The 17,795-nt window shown below is 48.7% G+C and overlaps 1 protein-coding gene across 5 annotated transcripts in view; it reads left to right on the top strand.

Moving 5' to 3' along the window:
* CSPP1 (centrosome and spindle pole associated protein 1) overlaps positions 1–17,795 on the top strand; it is a 1,290,317-nt gene that overhangs the window by 279,999 nt on the left and 992,523 nt on the right. For 3 of the 5 annotated variants that reach the window (XM_085605497.1, XM_085605495.1, XM_085605494.1), the window contains exon 8: positions 17,093–17,176. The exons of the other annotated variants lie outside the window; for them this stretch is intronic. In XM_085605497.1, coding sequence (XP_085461623.1) covers positions 17,093–17,176 — 84 coding nt within the window. The remainder of the gene's footprint in view (positions 1–17,092; positions 17,177–17,795) is intronic. 5 annotated transcript variants of the gene reach the window in all.

Genomic DNA, 17,795 nt, shown 5'->3' with positions numbered 1-17,795 from the left:
GGCCATGTCTGAACTGTGGTGGCGTGGTGAGCAAAATAACGATGGATTAAACCCAGATCTGTGACTGGGGGTGAATGTTTTGCCAATGTGTAACATTCCGTCCATCTTGTGTGTTTTGTCATTTGATATAAATGCATTGCAGTTCTAATGCGGTCTGCTGGCAGAGTGTCTTTAAATCGGCTGCATGCGGGGGGGCGTGGCTAGCCGAGCAAGATGGTGGACGCACTCAGAGTACTCCGGGACCCCTCCACCATCCGCTCGCATTCCTTCCCCCATAGGAGCTGGATCCCCCCTCTCCTTACCTGGCTGCGTGATCCGGTGGGGCATCCCGGGGTCCGGAACCCGGCGACGAGACCTCCGAGGTCGGAGCCGGCCTGCCGACCGCTGGAGTCAAAATGGCGGCCCCGGTCCGCGGCTGCATCCTCCGCTGCCATGTGCAGCGCCTGGCCTTCTGAGTGGCGGGGCCCCAGGACGCTAGCTGCCCCTCGGATCTGCTCTGGCTGCTGGCTCGAACTGGGGAACATCCCTGCACTCCGCCGCCCTTACTGTTGAGTGCGCGGCCGTTACCGCGCAGCAGCTGCACTGCCTGTGGTGCTGGGCGGTCCCGGGAGGGGAGGTGGACCTGCCCTGCCTCCTGGGTGCATTGTTGAAACTCTGGTGGGCCGAAGCTGGGCCGCGGTGTGCGGCGCCGGGGCAGCGCCTGAAGTTCTCTCACCCTTGGATTCTGCCTGGGGGGCGTTAGAGGGGGCGGCCGCCATATCGGGTGGCGGAAACTGTGTGGACCCGCGGTGTGGGCGGCCCCCTGTCTCTCCCCCCCCCCCCCCCTGCTGGAGTACTTGTCACCTCCAGTGCCTGGCCCACCGGGAGGAGGCGGCGGGAGCTGCTCATCGCGACAGACGGAGGCGGGGGTGACACCTGGAGTCCTCGGGCCTGCCCACGCCTGCTTTTCTGTGTGACCTGCCTAGGGCAGCGGCCGCTGTGTCGGGCGGCAGGAGTGGCAGCGACCTTGGAGCGTGGAGAGGCTCTGTTGGTGTTTGGTGAACTGGGGTGAGTCCTGCACTGCAGCGGCTGGGTCCTCTCGGCGGTGGGGTCCGGGACCGTAGATTTGCCCCCCCCGCATGCACGAGTAGACGCCATTGGAGGGGGGCCGGCCCTGTGTGGTTCCCCGCGTTGACTGGCTTGGTCTCTCCCGCTCAAGGGGTGCACGGCTGGTTTCTGAGTGGACAGGCCCTGATCCCAAACCCGTGGGCCCAGGCGGTCCTGGGACCCCAATTCGGCCGCGGAATCGCGTGGCGGGGTGCCTGGGGTGGATCCTATGATATCCGGGGGGCCTGCCTTGGCCTTTTGCTGCATCCAGAGTGCTTTCTCGCCCTTCCATCATCCCTGGAGACACCTTTTCGCCTTTGGCCCTCCTGTTGAGACCCTCGGCTGCTTGTCCCGGCCGGTGCCTGTCTGGCTATTTAGGCGGGCTCGGCGGTCCATAATTCCAACGTTGAGCAGTGAGGGCCTTCCCCGAGGCGCTCTCGTGGACGGAGACCTGGACTGACCAGGGCTTTGAAACTGACTGTCCTGCCTGCTTGCCTTCGGGACGCCCATGGAGGTGTGGGGGGTCGCCTACTGTGGAACTTCCTTGCAAGGGGCCCGGGTGCTTGGGCTCTCGGGGCTGACATCATGGGCAGGACGGATAGGTCGTCCAAGGCCCCCACCACTCAAACCAAAATGGACCGTTTCACCACCTTGGAGGCGGGTGCTTCCGGGGGGTGCCGGAGCAGGAGCCGCCACCCTCAGCTGAGTTGTCAACCATCCTGCAAGCCATCCATGCTTCGCAAACCTCGGTGGAGGGGAAGATCGCTGAGGTGCGCGTTGACGTGACCCTTATCCGGCAGGACCTCCGTAACGCCAATGCCCGGATCAGGGAAGTAGAATCTCGCATCTCCACCGTTGAGGATGACGTCCAGCAACTCAAGGGGCAGGTCACTCGTCTCCAATCCCATGCTCAGGAGCTGCACCTCCGGGCAGAAGATGCAGAGAACAGGTCCCGGCGCAACAACCTTCGCCTGGTGGTGTTCCTGGAGGGGGCGGAGCAGGGCCGCACGTTGGACTTCCTCGAGAAATGGCTCAGATCCTGGGTCCCCGAGGGTTCGCTCTCTCCCTGGTTTGTGATTGAGCGGGCCCACCGGTTCCTGGCCACGCGGCCTTCCCCGGGTGGGGCTCCCCGGCCTATCATAATGCGGGTCCTGAACTTCAAGGACCGGGACGTCATCCTGTCGGAAGCCCGCAAGCAGCAAAACCTCCTGTACGAAAACCGCACCATCATGATCTTCCCGGATTACACCCGCGAGGTTCAGGGTCAGCGTCGCTCTTTTGATGATGTGAAACAAAAGCAGAGGGCACTCAATATTCAATATCGTCTTCTCTTCCCGGCGCGCCTGCGGGTGGTGTTTGATAATAAGACCTAGTTTTTCGACAGTCCGGCGGAAGCATGGACCTGGGCGACGGAGGAACGCCCGCGGCACACTGATGACCGCGCCCCGCGACAGGAAGGGGCCAGGGATGCTTCAGCTCGCCCTTTGCCTCCCACTCTTCAGCCCCAGCGGAGCCGCTCTCGCAGGCACCGTGGACGGAGACGGACGCGCTCAAACTCTAAACCCAACAGCCCCCTTTAACCGGTGTTGCTCTCCGACGCTCCATCATCTGGGATGCGCCCTGGGTCATCTGACCAATTGGCTACTGGGGTCACTTCGCCCTGTCCATCCTTGCAGGTCCCCCTGGACACAGACCTCTCCTGCAGCCCAATGCTTCTGAAAGATCCAGTTTCCGCAGCCGGAGGACATATCTAGTTTACTTGTATTTTATTTTCTCTCTGATGGTTCGTACAAGCATACCCTGCAATGAGGAGGGGTCCTCCAAGCTGCCCGCTTACCAAGTGTTTTCGTTTGGGTGTTCACTCTTAGGTTTGTTGTTTGGGCGACAGATGCTTCTGTTTTTGAAGTGTAGGGAGGGGGTTGGGGGTAGGGGGGGGGCGGGATCGTTGTCCCGAGTGTTTTTCTCAGTTTTGTGTTAATGTATGTTTCTTAGTTTGTACTCATTCGCACCCATGCAGCACCTTCTCTTCCACCTGACGCAACAGATTGACTGGATCTCCCCCTTCCGGCCTGTAGCTCCTTTGGCAACTCACGTACCATGTCCGACACGCCATTAGTAAATGCCCTCCCTGCTTATCATGTCTTGGAATGTTAATGGGCTCCTGGATCGCCTTAAACGCATGGCCGTCCTTAAGTATGCGCAACGCATAGGGGTGGACATTTTATTTCTACAAGAAACCCACTTGTTGGGTAATCGCTGTCCCTTTCTGGCGCGGTACGGCTATGACAGAGTGTGGCACTCTGGGTTCGCTCGGGGTTCCCGGGGAGTGGCAATTCTAGTACGACGCTCCCTTCCTTTGGTGACCGTTCACACGACCCTTGACGCCCAGGGCACTCAATGGCAACCTGCGTAACCTGGTGTCCCTTTACCCCCCCCCCCCCTCGATGCTGAACAAGACTCTGGCTAAATCTGTTGAGCTCTTGGCTTCACTGCCCTCTGGCCTGACATTCCTTGGGGGCGACTTCAATGCGGTCTCGTCACCGGACCTAGATACGACAGGACCCCCATCCCCAAGTAGAACCGTCCAGGCCAAGCAGCTGCCGTCATGGTCTGCCTCTCTCGGTCTGTGCGACGCCTGGCGGCTGTGGCATCCGCACGCTAGACAATTCACACACACCTCGGCGGCACACCATACATAGGCACGCATTGACGCCATCTTTGTTCCGTCAACGGACTGTCTTCTGATTCAGGATGTCTCGCTTCTTCCGCGAGGTATCTCCAACCACGCGCCGGTGCTGATTCGTGCGGTGCCCCCTCCCGCCTTTGCCCGACAAATATGGAGGTTGAATGCCTGGTTTCTTCATGACAAAGACTTTCGGGCGGCGGTGGGGGTGGAGCTCAAGCAATATTTTCTCTCCAACGAAGGCTCTGTCTCTTCTCTGGGTACCCTGTGGGAGGCGGGCAAGGCCACGATTAGGGGGGGTCACTAAGGGCCGCCTCAAGCCCCAGCGCCAAGCCCAGCTGGAGCAGATTACTTCACGGGAGGCGCAGGCCCTGCGCCTCGAACGAACTGCGACCCGATTCCTGGATGGTTCCGACATGAGACTTCTGGCCCGCCTTCGGACGGGGATTAAACAGCTGTTGCTGGATGCGGCTAAACTCCTTTGGCGCTCCTCTGTGGCCAGAGTATATGAATGGGGTGACAAGAACGGCGTGCTCCTTAACCGTCTGGCAACGTTTTCCCGAGCGAATAGTATCATCCCTGAGATAGTGACCATCCCTGAGATAGTGACGCCGGAGGGGTCACCGTGCCGTGCCCCACTGGAGATGGCGCAGGCCTTTGCTACCTACTACCGCAGGCTCTACGAGGCCCGGGCCCCGGCCCTCTCCCTTGCGGATCTGATGGACGGTGAGGGCGGATGCCTTCCGCGGCTAGACGCCACCGTCCAAACCGACCTGGACCGCCCCATTTCCCACGAGGAAATTGGAGATGCTATTGCTCTTGTCTCCTCTGGCAAAACTCTGGGCCCTGACGGCCTCCCCTAGGAGTAATACGCCCACTACCAGGACGTTCTCCTCCCTCATTTAGATGTGTTATTTCAGGAGGCTGTGGAGAAGGACTCCTTTCCCCAAGAAACTGAAATTGTCACCATTGTGGTCATTCCGAAGTCCCAGCCCCCTTTGCTGCAGTGGGCGGATTATTGCCCTATCTCCCTCATTAATACTGAGGTCAAACTGTTTGCCACCCTCCTTGCTCAGCGGCTCAGGCCCCATCTGTCTATGTTGGTCTACTCCGATCAGTGTGGGTTTATGCCTTCCCGTGGCACCCGACATTGTCTCCGTAGGCTGCATTCCGCCTTGGCTCGCCGCCACCTTCTCACTCCTTACCTCGCGCTACTCCTGGTAGACTTCGAGAAGGCCTTCGACTCTGTGAATTGGGGCTTCCTTCAAGATGTTCTCGAGGCGATGGGACTTGGCCCCCGCTTTCGGGCCATGGTCAAGGTCCTGTACGCCCTCCCGCGGGCTCGTGCCCTAGTCAACGGGGTCCTGTCAGAGCCCTTCCCGGTCTGCAGGGGAACGAGGCAGGGTTGCTCCCTTTCCCCCCTGCTTTTTGCTTTAGTGATGGAGCTTCTGGCGTCCTTGATGCGGTCCTGTGACCGGATGCAGGGATGCGAATGGCCCAGCGTCGAGCCAGACAAGATTGCCCTTTATGTGGACGACGTTCTCATCTACCTGGCAGATCCTGCCCAGTTGGGTCCCCATTGTCTTTGTATCTTGCGATCCTTCGAACAGGCCTCTGGCCTCCGTTTGAAACCCGATAAGTCGGTCCTGGTACCCTTGCACCTCTCCCGGGAATGCTTTGACTGGCAGTCCACCATACCTCTGCGCCGTCAATCTTTTAAATACCTGGGGATTTGGGTTACCCTACTGCCCGAACTCAGCTGGGCCCTCAACGTCACTCCTCTCGTGAAGCGAGCGAAGGCGGATCTCCAGCGGTGGCAGTCATTGCCCCTCAACCCCATGGGGAGGGTGGCGCTCTTCAAAATTATGGTGCTCTTCCGCTTCCTTTAATGCTTCAGAATACCCCTGTGGGTTTTCCCAGGGCCTGGTTCCGTACGCTGGATGGCTTCATCACCAAGTTCCTATGGGGGAAAAGTAGGTCCCGATTGGCGCTCAGTACATGCAGGATCCCTTCATTTGACGGGGGATTGGGGATGACTCACCTCTACTATCTGGCCACCCGACTCCTTTCCATACATGACTAGTTTAATGGGGGGTGGTCCGTCCCGGGCTACAGGCTTGAGCTGGGGGATCTAGGCCTGGACAGACTACACTCCTTTCTCTATGGGACCCCGATTTCATCCCGTCTTCCGGAGGTGACACGTTCCGTGCTACTGGCCTGGCGAGCCTCATTGCGGCACACTGGCTGGACACACACGATGACCCGCTGTACGCCCTTGTGGCGCGGGACCTGGCTCAGGGAGGTGTCTGGGCTTTGGGGCTTCGAGGCTTGGGACCGCATAGGCATTTCCCAGCTGGGGGATGTTTGGTGGGAGGATCACATGCGCTCCTTTGAAGATCTACAGGCCCGATACTCGCTGCATCCCTCACAATTCTTTCGCTACCTCCAGCTGCGACATGCCCTCCACTCACACCTAACGACGGGCACACGATTGCCTGACCATAGCCCACCTGAAGCACAGATTATGTTCGGGGAAGGGTGGCATTTCCCGTATTTATCGTACATTGATTAATAACACCCCGACTTCCTTGGACAGACTGCGAGCGCAATGGGAGGTCTGGGTAGGCCCCTTGGAGGAAGAGGACTGGTGAGATTCCCTTATGGCCCCTAGATTGGTCACTGCCTCTGCTCGGCTGCGCTTGGTGCAACTTTACTATCTGCATGCCGCGTATCTCACCCCTGATCGTCTTCACTGCGCAGGGCTTAGCCCGTCCTCAGCCTGTACCAGGTGTGGCCACGATCCCGCAGACTTCCTGCACATGGTGTGGGCCTGTCCCCTCCTAGCGGGATATTGGGAGGGCATCGAGGTCGAGCTTTCGGAGGTTCTGGGGTGGGGGGTCCCCCATGACCCCAAGCTCACGATCCTGGCATCACGGACGGGCTGGATGGGTCACGAAATGACAAACTGTTCTTTAATACGCCCATGGCGGTTGCTAAGAGAGTCATTGCTGCCTTGTGGAAGTGCCCGGATCCCCCCACCGTGGGACGTTGGCGGAGTGGGGTAGACTGGTGTGCCACACAGGAGAATATTATGTACGCAGCACACGGCTGCCCCAAGAGATATCTGGGGGAAGTGGTTTGGTGGGGGGGGGGGGGGGGGGCCGTGTCTGATCAGGAAGGACCTGGTTGGCTCCATCGTTTTTGTCTCATTATCATCCGTATGCTGGGGGTGGGGATTCTGTGACTGTAATTCCCGATTGTTGAAGTATAATGTGATCTGGCTGGTGCATTCCTTTTGTAAAATGAATAAAAATGTGTTTATCAAAAAAAAAATCAGCTGCATGCCTCACTGCAAGAACTACATCCTGTGTGTGCATGACCATGCTGCTTAGTCTCCAGACCGAGAGCATGCCCTGCAGACATTAACAGTAACATGGTAATAATGGCACAGTTTTATGTTCCTACTGTTTGATGAAATAATACTCTGAAAAGAAAAGCATTGTGTGTAGTTTTTTAAATTTGATTCGCAAGATAAAGGTGGACATTAGCGATCATAGTAGTCTAAACCATGCCCCTCCAGCCCGCAATACCACAGTCTTGCACGCCAGTGACATGCCCTTAACATCTTTAATGCAAAAAACATGGATTGATTTAAAAATCATTAAGGCAATGCATGTCAGCTATTTAGTTCCTCTCTTATTTCAAGTTTTGCTTAATTTTGCCTTCCTCAGAATTCGCTATTTAATCATGTTGCTTTTCTTTCTGTAATTTATTTTCCATGCATTTTTTGAGCTCTGCAGGTGTTTGAGGGGCTTTGATTGAGAGCTCTGATGCTGAAGCAAAAGCAAAGTGCCTCTCAGTAGGTTGGACTCTGCAGATCACAATACAACAATGGTCATGTATTCCAGTTGTAATTGCAATTTTGTGAAAATGTGTGTGAAGGGGATGCACAATTGGCAAAATATTTACAGGGCAACAGCAAAAGGAAAAAATGCATATTGTGAGTGCACTGTATGTTTGGAAGTGGTGGAGTGAGGGAGATGCAAGGAAGTGCATTCAGGGAGAAGAGTGAAAAGAGGGTGCTGAAGAGGAAAGAGAGGTGGTTGAAGACCTGCATCTGGACGAGATGTGCAGAGAAAAATACATATATATCCAACATAAAGTGCACAACATAACAAAGTCAAAACTCTTTCCCCAGGCCTCAATACTATTGAAATTTCAGAATTGTAACATTTTAATGGTTCATTATTTATTACAAATCCTTGTTACTAATTTATGTTAAACAACTAACCACCATTGACAAAGCCAATCATACTGACAGGTTTTAGGTGTGGGTCAGTTGTTGTGTTATATATCTGGGTAACATCTCAAAATACCGGTCGGGTAGCACACTTTGGTAATCACAAAACTTTATTTTACGTGTTCCCTTTTAGAGAATAAACACATTTTTCATCCCACCTAAAAACCTGTCTTCACATATTTCTATATGACTGATTGCAGTCAGCAGCTGTGGGTCGTTAGCGAAGCCTGGTTAGAGCATTCTCTTCCAAAGTAGATGCCGCATGCAGTGCAAGACACTGTGCAAGCGCAGACTTTAAAAGGCTGAAGTTGTTGCTTTGCACATTTTGCACAGTTGCACATTACATTAACTTTTGAACATATTAATGCAGTAAGATATAGGGCAGTTTTTAGGTGTTTAATATTTCAAAACTATACGTTCCCACTGCTGCTTTATAAGCCTTGCTTTATCACTAAATTAATTTGCTTTAAAATTCACCATATGCCAATCTATTTTCTATTTTATTCTCTGGCGGAGGATCCAGCCTGGCCCCCAAGTTTGTCCATTAAGCTTGCACGCGTCACTAACTACATAAGTCATATCAAACTTTTACGCCTCACCACTTTCAAATGTCACCAGCCGACACTGGACTCCAGGCATGCAACGGGGCCATCATTCCTCCTTTGAGAAATCTGTGATATTTATGGCCAGGCGCTTACAGAGTTTTGAAAGAAAAGAGACCATGATAAAGCAAGCAGTCAACCTTTCCTCACCAAGTTAACAAAATATGTCCATTAAGCAGGAACCATCAGGTTTGTAAACGAAGACCATGTCCATAACTCAGCGCTGCTTCAATTAGCACCCACATGCAGGGCTAACATTCATCTGCAACAGGAGGTTTAAACAGTAGCCTCACAAGCCCACTGACCGCCCCTATCATCGCTTTTGTTGCATAGGACATGTCCTTTCTAGAATGCTATTGGTCATATTGGAGTTTGCAATGCTTTTGAAATAGTAGCCATAAGGATGTCTTAGTGAGCAAAACAATTATTGCTGACATGTGCAGTGTTCTGGAGATCGTGAGGCTAAATGTCGACATGCCTTTAGGTAACAAATGAATAATGTAAGATTTAAATTTCCCAACAGCAAGCCATTTCTTGTCTCTTGTAATCCAGCTTCCTGGCCCTCATGACAGGAAGGTGATTATTCCAGTTTTGGGAACAAACGCCTAAATCGGGATTACAAAAATCAAAGTAATTCTGTATGTTTTTCCCTCACACATTTTGCCGTAAAAATGTGTACAGGGAAAATACCACACATTTCTAGTTTTGTAACTCAGAAATGGAAAAATATGGAATATTACAGCAGTATCCTCAGTACTGCAGTGCTGAAATCCGTAATGAGGAGGTAATATTGTACCCAGTAAATACTGCACCCGGTGGAATCTGTATTTACGTGAAGCATTCCTTCCTAAAATAACAGGCAACTTGTAATGAAGCCCTGTAAAGTTGTATATACATTTTTCAAAATTATAAATACGTTGGCATTGCTCATGTAAAACCCAAAATGTATTTCTATGTGGGGTGTTGTGAGCCAAGTGGTTAAAACATGAAATATGGAGCACCAGGTTCAGGGAGCAGTGTCACATATCACAAGTGTCATGCTGAAAACTCGCCTGCATGTCTCTTCATATCCATGTTCATTGGATAGGTGTTTTGTAGCACTTACACACCACCAAATTAAGTGTTAAAAATGGCAAATAACACTTTAGCAATTATTTAACATTTATTTAGCAAGAGTTTATCCTTTACCATATCTCATTTTGAGTGCTAATATCATTCATTTTAAGGAGTCACGGAATGATAGCCATTTCTGATTGGCTGATGATAGTGCTTATATTTTTCAGGTATTCAAGTTGTAATTATTTAAAGATTTAGTGACACTCTGTTTGTATGCAAGGAGATTGTACTTTTTAACTTGGGTTATCCCTGGTTAAAAGAGTAACCCAATGTAAAGGGTTAGCCTAAGTCCACTACCTTCTAATTTGTTGTGTCAATCTTTAGTCACTGTAGAATACTGTGGGGATAAATACAAGCAAAAAGTGCTTATACAACAATGAAATAATTAATGTATGTAAAGCCTGCTTGTTTACCTGTAAACATTCCCAACTAAACCATATTTATAAATCCCTGGGAAAAAAGTAAAGAAAGAAAATTTACAAAAATGCAAGCACAACAAAAAGGATTTCAGTATATCACAAATGACCGAAAAGGGCAGAGTGGCTCACTGTTCATACGTTCCTTGTTACTTTCTTGCGGTTCTTAAAGACGTAATGTGGTTAAAGATTCTATCCCAGCATTCAATCCACATGGGGGTAGTCATGATTTCGAAAGTAATCCTGGGGTTACAACCCCTTACTTTCTCCTATGGCTAATCGAATTTAAGGATGATATGAATATGTCGTTGGACTCCTCCCAACAAAAGGTTGGGCATAATTATTTAGGCACTCTTCAGGACTAAGGAAGACCAGAGAACTCGAGCCACGTTGCATGTAGAAACCATCATAGACTGCAGGTATCTTAACTCTATAAAACTTGACACGTTCCAGGATATCCGTATAACATGCAGTACGCCTGAAGACTATGCAGTGTCAACCAATGACCTTACTTATGTTATCTGAGTGGAGAAAATACAAATTTCCTTCATAAGCAATGGCTATGCCCGTGCCCTAGTCATCCGTGAGGAGTTCTACATATCACTTTTCCTCCTCATAACTTTGCATATAGTCACCTCCTTCATCATAATTGTCAATGTCAGAGTGAGTGTTGAAAACATTATGCAAAGTTTGAGCCCTGCCGCATGGTAATGGCAAACCGTTAGAATCTGAAGGATTGCCGATCGGAGCCGGGCACAGCCTCAGTTAAGGTTGCAGTGGTTTGTGCTCGGAGTCAGATAGCACAAGGGGTTGCAAATCCTCCTCCGGGGTCGGTTTCAGTGTAGATGGAACAGGCGCAGTGGGTGGTGCCAGAACCAAAGTCTGTACCAAAGTCAGTGCTCAACCAGATATGTGTTCGAGGGGCACAGAAGGCACTAGTGATAGACCTGTCAGTGGAAGTCCGACTGGAGCCCCCTATGGAACCTTTGTGTCCGAAGGCACACCAGAGGGAACTGGTTAATTGCCAAAAAAGTGCAGCATGGCCCCTTTGAAGGCCTCTACTTGATGCAGCATCGCCACCAAACCCAGGAAATTTGAGTACATGGGGACCAGGTGCTGAATCAGCTCAAATTGAGATTGGAAGTGAGACCAGGAGGCCTATTGATGTCCTTGTGCCATCGCTAGAGTCTGAGAGTGGCGGGAAGCAGCTTAATCCCACTTTGACTTCTTTATTTATTTATAGTTTTGTATAGCTCGAACATGACCCAGGTGGGTATCAGAGCGCTTTACATAGGTTTAGGTAGTGAGAGAGACAAGTAGGGCAATATACATCAAGAGCAAATCAGATAAAAAACAGTCATTTATAGTCAGTAGGAGCATAGCATCAAGATCAGCACGTTGTTCGTTAGGAGTTTGTTCAATAGTAGCGATTTGACTTCCTTTTTGAAGGCAAGGGTAGAAGGAATCAGTCTTGTTTCCACTGGAAGGGAGTTCCAGATTCTCGGGGCGATGCCAGAGAATGAGCGATTGTAGGTTTTAAGCTTATTAAATTTCTTGGGCTTGAGTAGCAAAGTGCCTGAGCTCCTTGTAGACCTGGAGCCACCAGATAGCTCAAGCTTGTTAGTCAGGTAGAGTGGGGTGTTGAAGTGTAGTGCTCTATGGGTCATGCATGCAATCTTTAATTGTATCCTAGCTTCAAAGGGAACCCAGTTGAGCGATTTCAAGTCTGGTGACATGTGATTGGTCTTCTTAGAGCCCGTGATGAGTCTAGTGGCAGCATTAAGAGAGGCTCTGATAGGAGCTAGACTGAGTTTCGGCAGACTGCAGAGAGTGGCACTGCCTTATTTTAGCCTGGAGCTGACCAGTGCTTGTACCGCCGCTTTAAAGTCATCATGTGGAAGGAATGGTTTGAGTTTTCTTAGGATGCAGTGTTGAAAGTTCGCTCCTTTGGTCGATGATCTGATGTGGCATTGCATGTTTAGGTTGCAACTCCCATAGATTTAGTAGAGTCAACAATGTGAGGAGTGCCGTTGAGGGCAGTGAGGTTACAAAGAGATTGCAGCCCAGTGGGGGATTGTCTAGCGGGTGCAATGAAGAGGAATTCCGTCTTGAGGGCGTTTAATTTGAGGTGGTTGGAAGTAAGCCAGTTGAGGGTTTTGCGAAGGGTTCCATTGAGCGATATGATGTCCTCAGGGGAAGAGATTTTCATGTAAAGTTGCGTGTCATCAGCATACATGTGATATTGGGTGTTGGAGGTTTTAAGAATTAGTTAGAGGTTCCAGGAAGAGGTTAAAGAGGGTGGGGGAGAGTGAGGATCCTTGGGGGATACCAAGTGTGCGGGACTCGAGTTGGAGAGAGATTGGTTGGATTTGACTCTTTGGGTTCTATTGTCGAGGAAAGATGCGAACCATTTAATGACCGTGCCTGAGAGCCCCATTCTGCGTTCCAGTAGGAAAAGAAGATTGCCTTGTTTGACAGTGTCAAAAGCCGATGAGAGATCGAGCAGAATTTAAAGGCAGGTTTCATTTTGGTCGAGTAAAGTGAGGGCGTCGTCAACGATGTGAGTGATGGCCGTTTCGGTACTGTGGCCACTGCGGAAACCCGATTGGAATAGGTCGAGAAGCTGGAATTGCTCAATGTGTTTGAGAATTTGTTCATGAACACATTTCTCCAGAAGTTTCGCCAGGGTCGGCATGTTTGTGATTGGTCGGTAGTTGTTCAGGTCATCAGGGTCAACCAAGGCTTTTTTAAGAATAGGGAGCACCTGGCCTGCCTTCAAGCAGTCCGGTATCTTACCTTGAAGAAGTGAGGCGTTGATTATTTTGGACCATAGTGGTGCAATTGAGCCTATCATTTCTTTAAAGAAGTTGGGGGGAGGGGGTCATTGTAGAGGTTAGAGGGTTTAAGGGTGGAGAGTATGTTGCGTATGGAAATGTCATTGAGGGGAGTGAAATGACTCCATGAGGCATTGTTCTTGAGTGAGAGGACCTGATGCGGGGACAGGGGAGTGGAGACCGGGTCGTTGGAGGGGACGCGAGAGTGAGCACAGCAGACCTTATGTCTGATTCGATTTTGTTAGTCTTTTCAAGGGAGAATTCAGCCATCACATCGCAGTTTGGTTGCGTGCGAGCTGTGAGCTGAGATTGGGTAGCAGTGTTATTGGATTGAGATTCGATGAGCTCAAAGTCGTTTCGGGCGATTTTTGGCACTATCCTGTTGGTGTTTGAAGAAGTTGGAGTTCATCGTTCTTATGACTTTGTTGTATCTACTTCTTTGTGATCTAAGAGATTTTAGAAGATCTGTGGAGGGAGAAGATCTCCATTTTCGTTCAGCTAGTCTAAGACTGCATCTGTCAGCATTAAGTCTGTCATTGAACCATGGTTTGGAGTCTTTAATGGGAATTCTTTTTAGTTGAATGGGAGCCGTATCATTCAAGGCAGAAAGCATGGTGTTGTTATAATGGTCGGTATAGTCGTGCACGTCAATCATGTTGGAGGGCGGGGGAAGGGAGAGATTGCAGCGTTCTATGAGCTCATTAACGCTTATGGTGTGGAGCGGTCTTTTCCACTGTTTAAGTTTGAGTGGTTGACCCGATTTGTGGTTCCAGCTTTCAGTTATCAGGAAGTTGATAAAATGATGGTCAGACCAGTCACAGGCGAGAATGGATTCGAGTTGAATGTAATTGTGGTTGGAGATTGAGATCAAGTGTCAAGCCTAAGTTGTGGGTGGGGGTGTCGCAGAATTGGGTAAGAGACATGTCAATAAGGACATTTTTGAGGGTTGTGACAGCCTGATCGTGTGGGTCATTCCAATGGAGATTGAAGTCACCAAGTAAGATCTGGGGGGGGAGTGTCTGTCAAGGTTTGAGGATATGGTTTCCATAACCTGTTCGATTTAGAAGGAGGTCATCACCTGGGGGGTGGTAGAAGATGTGAAGGCTGCATAAGGGTTTGAGAGTGCTGGTGATATCTATGCAGAGGTATTCGCAGGAGGAGAGATTGGCAGAAGTGGACTGTTTTGCTGAGAGAGAGTTGCGGAAGATGCAGGCAATGCCACCTCCCAATTTATTAGCTCGGTCGGGTCTAATAATGTTGTGACTAGGAGGAACTAATAGGTCAACGATGGGGCCGTTGAGCCACGTTTCTGTGAGAATAAGGAGGTCTAGGTCTCGGGCTAGGATGAGATCTGCCGGGTCTGTGGCATGTTTCACCACTGATCTTATGCTTTTTTTTGGACTTACCTGAAGAATTCAACCCCTACGATGATCTGTCGTGGGAGCAAGATGAGAAGGGGATCTTCCTTTCGATTTTGACCAGTCGTGGCTTAGAGTCTTATGTTTGACAACATAAAAAGTCTGGCGTTGCAGTCCTGTATGGCCTTTGGATTCATCTGGTCGCAGTCATCTCAAGTCTTGAGGCCAGGCTCCAACCCCAGGCACCAGAGACACAGTTTGTAAGTGTCCCTCTCAGGCATCTGTTTGTGACAGTTCTTGCACGGCTTGAAACTTGTTGTTTTAAGGGGTGACATTACCCCTTGCACACTGGTAAAAGTTTTAATAAAAAAATGGGTCTCGAAGTCCCAAGGAGAAGCTCCGGGTCCACGTTGGAAGGCACGGAAAGAAAGGAATTGACATCCACATGCATAACTGGCGTTTATATGTGGCTCTTCTGTGTGGCTCCTCATCACTTCCGGTGGGGAATGACTTTTGAATGCAGCTGCATGACACCTCCTACTCGCGCACAGGAGTACTGCCTTAAAGTTTAATGCCTGACGCCTGTGGAATATTCACAAGGTGAGGAATCTGACGTTAAAAGTATCCATCAGAAAAACTCAGCAGGTCTGCTGATTGGTGGCCTACCGGTATGGCCTGCCCCCCATCCCAAAAAGACAATTATGAACCATGCAATACTGATTTTTTTTTTTTTTGTAAATTCTTTTTATTGCCATTTATTATTACAGTTGTTACACATATATATTTTTTACGCATTAACATTGTACATGTGCATCCAATCAGCTATTATCGTTATAGGCATTTACAGTTGCGTCAATTTCACGTAGATGCTGTGTGCGCTATAGCAGGTGTTTATGAACCATGCAATACTGATGAAAAAACAGTTGTTGAATGCTCAGGCTAATAAAACACTGTCCTTCAGTTTTGTTTTACTTGAAAATCCTTAAGAAAAATATAACTTTTCTGCTGGGAGATGCTAAAAGAATAGTAGTTCAAGCTTATATTTGCTCCAGATTAGACTACTGTAATGGTCTTTACTTAGGCATAACAAATAAGCTCTTCACCAAACTTCATCTTCCTTTGAATTCAGCTGTCAGAATGACCAATGGATGGCGCAGCTCCGAGCACGTCATTTAATAGGAAAAACCCTCCATTAGCTTCCAATCGAGAAGCAAATCCTGGTTAAGACACTTAGCACAATACATCAAGGCCTTCTCAGGAAAGGCCCAGTATAGCTCAAAGACAAATTTAAGAGCTATATACCAACCCAGTAGCTGAATTCTACCGAACAGATTAATTTTATAATGCCTCGGTGAAGAAGTCATGATTGAGAGGAAGAAACTTTACCGACTGAGCTGCCCAACATTGGAATGCTTTCCTACTGTTGATGAAAAAGGTCACTCCTCAATCTCAATTTTGTTATACGCCGAAATCCCATCTCTTCTCCTAATGTGTTGTGTGATCTTGTTTTCTGCCCACTGTCTTCTAAGTGCCAAGTCTTCATCGGGGTAACAGTTGCAATATGCAAAACTGTTGAAGGATGATTGATGGTGACACTAACTCTCCACACAGGCCCGCACCCCCCACACCACCCCACCCCCTTCCTTGCTCAATGAGAGGGCACGTGTGTATGTAGAAATAGGAGTTGGCCAAAGAAAAAACATTGGATTCCATAGGATAAAGATGTGAATAGAGAATTAAACAGAGAAATTGTCCGCAGAGCTGAACAAGTGCAATGTCAGACGTGAAAACAAACATGTTGTTATGTTTTGCCCTGTGCCACTTGTCGCTCTTTTTGCTGAAAATGCATTTTCTGATTTTCCTATAACATTTATTCCCATGGACCGATTTCAATGAAATTGGGTAATCTACTTACTTGGTCAGCTAAGGACATGCAGATCCATGAAGGGGAAAAGAAGTTAAAGGAGTGATTGGGTGAATCAAGAAGTGTTTTCTTATTTTAGCTCCCATAGGGAATTTTTCGCTTTCTCCTACGGCAAAAACCAGTGAGCGAATTTGTGACAAACTTGATATGAAAGTAGAACTACTCAGTATGCTTTTATTGGTTTGGTGTTAATCTGTTCAGTAGTTTTTTAAGATTTAAGAGTTTAAAAGGTTGCCAGTGAGCTTGAAAATGTAACACTTTTGTATATTCCTGCTATTTTTAATCGTGAGTCAGAAAATCATGAATCCTGTCAACCAGATTTGCCGCCACTCATATTCAATGTACATGAAAAAGGAAATATCTGTACTGGCTGTGACTTGCAAACTATCTGCCACATTTCATCCAGATTCATCAAACAGTGCCACACTTACTTTATTTAAGGTTCTTCTTTAAGTTATTAAGGATATCCTTTTTTACTGTCACCCCTTAATATATCTTCACAATTTTGAACATACCTAGAGTCAGATTAACATAAGTGACTGCCAAATGTCATGTATGGTTCGTGCGCCAATCTCCAAGTATGTAATTGATGATTACATTTTGAGCTTGCAAATAGTTAGTCTGTGATACTTGTGTGGACAGTAAGGCATAATCCTCATGGCTTCTGAAGAAGAGTGGAATGTTGGTTCGTAAATTGATTTCAGTGAGCTGCTGTAACACATCCTTGCTTTACATGGATATTAAATAATGTGAAGTATTACTGATGTTTTTAGGTCATTACCTCAGGAAAGAGAGCGAATGGTTGACTATAGCTATCATCAAGCTTCCTATGCTCCAACACAAAGGGATGAGTACAGGTGAGAGGCTTACAGTAGTTGACTTGCATCCCTTCTTCTGAACCATATCAATAATTGCCTTTATTGATTTTTGATGATGTGTAAAGGTTCTTTCACACCTCTCTATCTTTGAGTCATTGTTTCTCTGTACCTTAAGTGGACCACCCGCTGCTTTGATTCTGTGTTCAATTTGCATTGATCAACATCTCCTTCCGAGTCCTGTGAAGTTGCTTCTTTAAATTGTCTGAATTTCTTGCAGCTACTAGAAAGAGACAAACTGGGAACTATTCCCAAAAGGATGGTCACTGTGATCTTACCTCTAGTTCAGTCTCAGTGTTTCATGTAGGCCTTTTCAAGTACTCCAACATAAGTTATAAAAGCACTACATTTTTTGTTATGATTGGAGAAACGTAGTTTCTGCATTGGAGGAGCTTCATTGAAAGTAACAAAGGTCTGGATGATCTCCTGCTGTCTGCATGGATGTGGGGCACTGTTTTATAGATAGTTTGTTCATGCATCATAGCAGAGTATGAAAAATCCATTTGTCCATAAAACGAATGACCACATACTGCAGAATCTTATCAAAAGTAGATATGTTTTTGAAAAACCAAGGGAAACAATCTGATAACATTTGAATACA

Source organism: Triturus cristatus, chromosome 5_1, assembly GCF_964204655.1.
Source record: "Triturus cristatus chromosome 5_1, aTriCri1.1, whole genome shotgun sequence".
Lineage (NCBI taxonomy): Eukaryota > Metazoa > Chordata > Amphibia > Caudata > Salamandridae > Triturus > Triturus cristatus.
The sequence above is the reverse complement of the archived record's forward strand: the minus strand, read 5'-3'. Positions and strand labels throughout refer to the sequence as shown.